General features: G+C 38.4%; 1 protein-coding gene across 2 annotated transcripts in view; it reads right to left on the bottom strand.

The window, feature by feature from the left end:
* Positions 1–703: 703 nt before the first annotated feature.
* The window catches only part of CDK13 (cyclin dependent kinase 13), a 108,863-nt gene continuing 101,662 nt past the window's right edge, over positions 704–7,904 (bottom strand). Inside the window, exons 12-14 of one of the 2 annotated variants that reach the window (XM_046669133.1) lie at positions 5,998–6,203; positions 2,657–3,109; positions 704–2,115 (exon numbers count right to left, since the gene is read on the bottom strand). In XM_046669133.1, the coding sequence (XP_046525089.1) occupies positions 1,265–2,115; positions 2,657–3,109; positions 5,998–6,203 (1,510 nt within the window). In that variant the 3' untranslated portion in view covers positions 704–1,264. The remainder of the gene's footprint in view (positions 2,116–2,656; positions 3,110–5,997; positions 6,204–7,904) is intronic. The other variant, XM_046669134.1, reaches the window with a different exon arrangement.

Genomic DNA, 7,904 nt, shown 5'->3' with positions numbered 1-7,904 from the left:
AATTCCATCTAGGTAATGTTTCTAGTTAACAAGTAAAGTGAATAGAGTTAATTTTTTCTTAAAATGGCAACTGCATAACTTAAAATATGGTGTTTGCCACCCCTCCCCCATGAACTTCAAAAGATCTATGCAAATTCTGTTATTACCTCTTACTTCTATGCTACTGCCCTCCAATTATCCATGGCAAGAGGAAACAGGGACAATATGGCAGCTGAAAGAAAATGGTACTCTAAAATTCTGTTAGCTATTTTAACCATTTAAATGACAAAACTTTCTAGGACTTCTCAGAAGTAACAAAAGGTACTGATTGGAGTTCTACTCCCTTTCTTTGTTCTGACTCTTCTCTCAAGAGAAGGTGGTAGTGGAAGGTAACAGAGCCCAAAGACAGGCAGAAAGGAGACAGTGTGATGGGCAGAGGGAATGGACCCCATGGGAACTGAGCAGGCAGCCCCTAAACACGGGAGAGCTCCCTGCCTCGCCAGTACAATGCATTGATTCCCTTTAGAAGACAAATGGGTGTAAAGGTTAACTGCTTTTTCAGACCTTAAGTTTACCTGTTAAGGCACTTACTTACCCTCCCCAGCCCACCCATAGTTTTCATATAAAACCCACTATTTCGTTTGAATGCATTTTGCTAGGCTATGATAATCTGCAAAGTAAAACAAAAATAACGTTGACCATTTTTTTTTATAAAACTGCTGCATCAAGAGAAAGGTTGTGTTTTATTTTCTGAAATGCACAAAGTACACCTTTCACAATAACACTGAAAGCAGGTGCAAAGACTGACAGTGACCTTTGACTAAAGGTAGCTTTGTAAAAAGAAAAATACCAAATAAATCAGTGCCCTTTCTGATTGTTGTAAAACTGGAGGGGGGAGGGGTTTGTTGGTTGTTACATAAAAGTTGGTCCAAACTTACAAAAAAAGCACAAATGTGCATAGTTCAGAAGATCTGCAGAGGGCCATAAAGACTTTTATGTCCCTAAGATTAGCATCCACTTAAAACTGCAAGAATACAAAATAAAATTGTTAACTAGAATTCGTGAAGATGTACAATTAATAGATCTAGTTTTTAGAACAGCATGAATTTAAGCAAAGGTTTTTTTTGTCTTTTTTTTTTTAACTATTGTATGCAAGACCCTTTTCCACATAAAAATAAAGCTGTTGTTGAATTAATATTATTCAAGTCTCTTGGACTGCTGCCTTAAATCGCAGCTAGAAAAGTCTTTCCAGATAAAAATGATGTGCCTGAGGAAAAACAGATACTCAGTATGGTAACCCTCTGCCTCGACCTCTGCCAGTTGATGTGCTAATGTGTCCCCTGTATCCTTGTGAATATCCAGGTCCTTGAGCAGGAGAAGTCCAGGTCTGTCCATGCATGAGGCCAGGGCCGCCTGGGTTTTCCTGTAAGTTACCACCATAGTTATAGTTGTGCATCTTTGCTGGCAAAGGATGAGTACTCTCGGGCCCTGTGGAAGGGTCACTGCTGTTTGCCAGGACTGCAATGGGGCCATGGCTATATTCAAATCTATGGTCCTTGTCTCCACTAAACAACATGGGACCAGTATTGAGGTAAATGTCTCCATATCCAGCTACTGAACTAGGAAATGACTCCGAAAAGGCAGAAGGCTGAGGTGGCCCACCAGAATGAGATGAAGTAGTACTGTAGTTGTCCAAAGACTGAATATCAGAGTTCCCGATGAAGCTACGTCGTTCCAGTGGTGGAGCAGAGCTACCCCCTAGACCATCACTGCTAACATAAGGAGCAGAGGAGAAGGAAGAAGATCCAAAGTTGTCCTTGTAGTCTGAAGTGGGTACGTAAGTGTCTCCTACTTGGTAGTCAATACCACCTTCTCTTTTGGGATCATCCTGGGGCTGATGCTGAGCAAGAAGCTGTAACAGCGCTGCTTTCACTCCGGCATGAGGGTCAGTTAAGGAAGAACCAGTGGTGGGGACGTGCTGGTTTTCTGTCCGATAATCCAGATCTTCCTCAGTGACTGGTGGTGGTTCAGGTGGTTCAGGAGGTCGCTGATCAGGAGGCAGAATGCGAGGCCGGTCTGGTTCTGGTGTGAGCTCCAATATCCTCATATCTTGGTGTTGGATGAGGTCATCTTGCCCTGAGTGAAACAAAGCGAAAAAAAAGAGAACAAAGTTACCATGGAAAACTAACCGTTCAAAATAGTTCCTGTTTCCTATGGGTGGGCCTAAAGATCATTAGAAGTTCCATCTCTAGCAAAAAAGACAAAAGGAAAGAGGTATGTAAGTACTAACATTACCTGCTACCATTTAAGTCTATGGTGACTGAAAAACTTGACTGTATTTGACTTTTGAAAAGTATCTCACGTATACCTATTTTTTTGCTTGAAGAACAAAAGCTACTGTATACATAAAGTTTCTGCCTCGGTCAATCATCCTGTTGTAGTTGGAGTAAAAGATTATTTCTTAACGATAGGTTTACCTGAAAAAAATCTATGGCATTCATATTGAGTTATCTCACACATGGATAAACAGATAAAGAAACCAAGCCATAACCAGCGACCTGAAAATTTTCAGGACATCTAGCAATGCCACGGAACAGTACACATTACAAATCATCAGCAACAGCAAGAAAACAGTGTGAACACAGCTGTGTTAGTGGTCTGCTGTCTGCACACTCACCCGAGACCGGAGTGCTAGGTTCTGGAGGTGGCCTGAGTTGTAACGACGCTTCATGTCCCGATCCATTCTCCCTCTCTTCTAGTAGCACGTCTTTCTGCTTCGACTGCTGAGCCTTTATTAACTGAGTCAACAGAACCGCAAATGCGCTCTGCACAGCAGCCTGGGTAGCATCAGTCTCCACTTTAGGCTGGATGCTCTGAGAAGAAGGCTGAATTCCTCCCAATGGTTTCGAAGACTCCTGCTGTGGTGTTGATGGATCTGTCTGTTTTTCACCTGTTGCCAAAATTCCAGCAGGAAGGTTTATTTTATTGAGCTGCTGTTGAGTCTCAGAGTTTACCTTAATGTTCAACACTTGGACAAAATCAGCCATATTAACACTTGTTTTAGATTGTAGTAGGTTTAGTAGAATTGCCAATTCACTGTGGTTTAACTGCTGTCCAGGGCCTGTTTTTACTAAAGACAAAATTTGTATTAATTAGAATTCATAATTCGCAGCTCTCCCTTGCCCCCCAAAATGGCTCTGTATTACCATATTAAAATGCACATTTGTGGGACAGTGTTTAAGAAATACTGTGAAAAGGGAATCTCAGTCTAGTTCAATTTCCTGTACATTTAAGATGTAACTGCACATAAATTTAAACAAAAAAAAACTGCAGTGCATTTTGAGTAAATTATTTTTAGGAGTAAATACTTCAAAAGGAAAATCCAAACTACCATCAGAACCCCATACTATAGACATAACCAGGAAATATCACTTGTGAATGGAAATAGATGATGATAACAACGACAGCAACAGTGTCAGGGGCTAAGTATTTTATTTCCTTCATTCCTCACAAGAACCTTATAAGGCATGCTCTATTATCAGCCTCGTTTTTTTTTTTACTGAAGAAGAAACTGACATCCAGAGAGACTCAATAACTTGCCCAGGTCACAAACGCTGTAAGTAACCGAGCTGAGATTTGAACCCATGGATTCTGATTCCAGAGTCTGAGCTCTTAACCCACGGTATTGTTTATCTAAAATAATGCTTATTACCTAAGAACCTAACTTTATCTTTGCAGTAATTTCAAACTAGGATATTGTGGACTCTCTGATAAAATGTATTTTAATTCATTTTTTAAGTTAGGTCACTTTGGGTAAGCTAGGAACTCCTACAGAAGCATGCTTACAATGTGCACAGAAGAAGGCATTAACTCAGCACCAGAAAAACAGAACCAGTTATTTTTCTTTTTCCAATTTTCAGTTTAGACTTGTGACGGTTTACAGAGGCTGTTGTGCAAGCTTATCTGAGTCATATACAACAAGGCTCAAATGCATACAATACTAATATGTTAAGAGAGAATACAGACAGTGACAAGCAATTTCCATAACCACAGATGACAGACTAATAGAAGAGAAACCAAAGATGATAAAATGCTGATGATTAATGCTATCTTTTTATATTCTCTCTCTACATATTTTGAGATAGTCTTCATTCATTCTTAATATTATTTTTAGATTAATTCAACACAAACTTTTGCAAGTTCTTCTTGTGACCTGCAGGCATTAATAGGGAACCAAGCTTGTTCACTACACCCCTGAAGTTGGTTTTGTTCATTTTCCCTTTTACTTCTCTATTAGCAGAGGCTGTCTCTGCGTGAACTCAGAGAAGTATTCTTTAACTATGGTGTCTCCTCTACAGAAGGGGCATTTTCTTATTTCAAGACACTGATGATGTCTTGAAAGACAAAGAGGATTCATTCCTATTTCAAAAAACCAAAATTCTCACTTCTTAATAGTAACAGTTAAAAAAAAAAAAGGAAAACAAAAAATAAAATGAAGCTCTCCCCCATTAACAGGGCTGTTAAATAGGTTAGAGCTAAGAAACAATAACAAAATGAGCCCAGAAAGGGCAATTCATTTTTTAGCAGCTAAAATAGAGTGAAATATCTACCCTCTGTTACATTAGGTTTGCTGGTGAAGTAAGGACATCAGTTCCGTGAAGAGGAGTAGAAATGAAGACCTGATAGTCTTGTTAAGGAATATGACAACTGTCACCTGGGACAGCTGACACCATCCAAATTTCCTGTTACTGCGAGCTCACATCCTTTTTCAGGAGCAGACGGCATAGAAAACGTAACATTTATAAATACAAATTATGAAAACTTCCTGTGGCTTCTCTTTTGCCCTTCTCCAAATTTTACATATTTTTAGCATGAAGAGAAGTAATATTGAACTTGATATAGACAGCCCTCACTGTACACAGCACATGTGTTCTCCAAAGCTACGCATATCAAATATTTTCATGTATGAGGGGAATTCAGTATTCCAAGAAAGGAAAGAATACTTCTGAACAACAAATAACAACTGCTTTTGCTTTATAAAGTAACATGCATCAGCACTTTAGTCCGACCAAGGCCAAGTCTAAACTTGCAGATTACATGGAAACGCATTAACGGGAATCTCTCTAACCTTTCTCAGCTTATCTACCATATATTTATCCTCAACCACCAGAAGTTCGATCTGACCACGGATCTGTTTTAATCAACTAACTGATCAATATGTACTCATCTCTTAGTAAGTGCTAGGCTACTTTTTCATGTTTAATAAATCACCACCTCCACAAACAAACATTTTTTTCATAACAGTCTCTTGTTTTCATTAAAAAAATTAAGCTAAAGTTGAATGTTTTCTGTTGAGGTAAAATGAGGGAGTGGATTCCATTTTTTAAAAAGTTGTTAACTAAATGAGAGAATGAGTTTAATACACTTCTGACAACATTAAAGCAGCTTACTCATATAACAGATTGAGTCAGAGGAAGAAATTTAAGTTTCCCGAAAATACTCTTCTTTATCAAACTTCAAATCATTTCTGGCACAGTATTAAGATGGCAATCTTTGAGATTCTATAATATAATGGGAATTATATTAAGAGTGATCCGAGGACATTACAAACAGTACGAAAGAGCTCCTCTGAGTTTTTGGCTAGTTTCCTCTATCTTCGTATTCTTTAAGCATCCACAGACACTAAATGCTGAGCCTCCATGAGAACGGGGTTAGTAAAAGACCTACTGACTCCTGCTCTAGGGAGAAAAGGAAACAGGGAAATCTGACCAATCACTAATCATATGCAATGTCATGCTTTCTTTATAAGTTAACCTTACCTTAAAATTGCTTAATATTGTGGTGCCAGTGGCAGTGAAACGCCTGTACTGGCACACAAGCAAATAACAAGGAAATGTCAAGTTCGGTGCATTAACCTGACCTACAGCCACAAGATGCTTTACCACTAGAACAATACAATCAACGCTAGCCACACACCAGCGCGAAGAAAACCAACCCACCCACGGAAGCATTACTGACCAGGTGCTACATTCGAGTTGCCCTGAGATTTCAGTTGTGAAGACGGCAGCACACCCTGAGGGGTACTGGTTCTGCTGTCATCCAAGCCCAGAGACAAGTCCTTTCTGGGGGCTTTAATTGTGGAAACATCATCAGTCATGCCCATCTGCTTCTGTCTTCTTCGTTTTTTACTCCATAACTCATGACAATCTTGCCATAAAGGAAGGCTGGAAATAAAAAGTATTAAATTGTTTGTCAGTGACATTTCTTGACAGCAACAAAAAAATGCCAATATTTACTACGTAGCACCAAAGCTGCCAGCCCCAATCTCCCGCAAGTTGCTCTTGAAGACTTCACACACAGGCTCTGTAAACTTCTCCAATAAAAATCATCCTTGATGCCCCACCTCCTTCAGGGCTTCACCTTTACAGACGGACTATTTTTCTGTGCCTTCTGAATAAGCAACAAGTAATCATTTGTTAAAACTATTAATGAAGAATATATGTTCATAAAAGTAGGTTACTATTATCCTTGGTGCAATCTTTTAAAGCCAATTCTATCACAGTATATCATACATTGAATAGGATATGAAAAAAAGGGCAAAAAGTAAGCCATTTGCAGAAACTAGACACAGGATTAAAAAATAGTAAACGCTAGGACATAACATTTGTGAGAAACTCTCTAGTAAGGATTCTATTTTTTAATATCCTCATATTTGCTTTTACGATCAAATGCTTTAAAATTAAACTGACGCTACAGAGGAATTTCAAAAATAGGTAATCCAGGCTCATTACTCGTTAACAAAGAGTTCTAAATAACTAGCAACTATCAAAATTACCCACAATTCTACCTTAATGTAATTTCATAAAACTGCAGAAAAACTTTTGCTTAAAGAAAAACATAAATATTTGATTTATAAATGTTTTCTTCTTAACCTAATAAAAAGTCCAATGGGAAGTTACTATTATATCTATTTTAAAGATGAGAAAATTGAGGCTTGGAAAGGTTAATAAACTTGCCCAGAATATCTACAAATTCCCTTAAGCAGCCCCAACCTGGTGATAGGCGTCTGTAGTCTTCAAACTGGTATGTTTACCTCTAGGAATACACGAAGACTTTCTATGGGGGTGGACCTGGAATTGTTTTAAAGGCACTTCCACATCCATATGTCCTCTTTTCTAAAATTGATCTTTGAGAATGGCCTGCATGTTCAGCAAGTTCTTTCACACCTCCTCCTTCACAATTACTCTCATCTCATGTCATAAAATAAAGGCATATGCAACAATATGGTCGAATCTTAGCAATATTATATAATATTAAGTTAAAAAGGTCATTCCCGAAAGATTACATACAGCATGACACCCTTTTATATAATTAAAAACAACTAAAATTTTAAAATATAACTTTTTATGAGTACATATAGATGGCAACAAAAAGAATATACAAAAGAAAACAGGGATGATGGTTACCTCAGGTGGAGAAGGCAAGGGGATAGGTCGTGGTGGGGGAGAGGGTATGATATGATTGAAGTAGGTTATTTTCAAGGTTGTAGCTTTTATTTGGTAGGTTCATGGCTGCTTATTAACGTCATTTAAAATAACTAATTAAATTAAGTAACTAAAACAAAAAAAGAGAGCCATGCATGGACCAATGATGAGTGACACAAGGATTATGATTAAACCAAGTCTATGCACCTGAGGTCCAAAAACAAAACAAAGGCATACCTCTCAGCCATCTTACTATGGTGCATTGCCTCAGCGTGTAAAAACCTCCTGGAGTAACAAACAAAGGGACAATTTGAAATATTGATATTGGGAACCTTTAAGGCATCATAAACCCGCCAAAGACTTTCCTTTCTGTGTGAGTGTGAGTGTGTGTTTCTGTGTGTGTGTGTGTGTGTGTGTGTGTGTGTGTGTGTGTGTGTGTGT

Source organism: Equus quagga, chromosome 8 (assembly GCF_021613505.1).
Source record: "Equus quagga isolate Etosha38 chromosome 8, UCLA_HA_Equagga_1.0, whole genome shotgun sequence".
Taxonomy (NCBI): domain Eukaryota; kingdom Metazoa; phylum Chordata; class Mammalia; order Perissodactyla; family Equidae; genus Equus; species Equus quagga.
The sequence above is the reverse complement of the archived record's forward strand: the minus strand, read 5'-3'. Positions and strand labels throughout refer to the sequence as shown.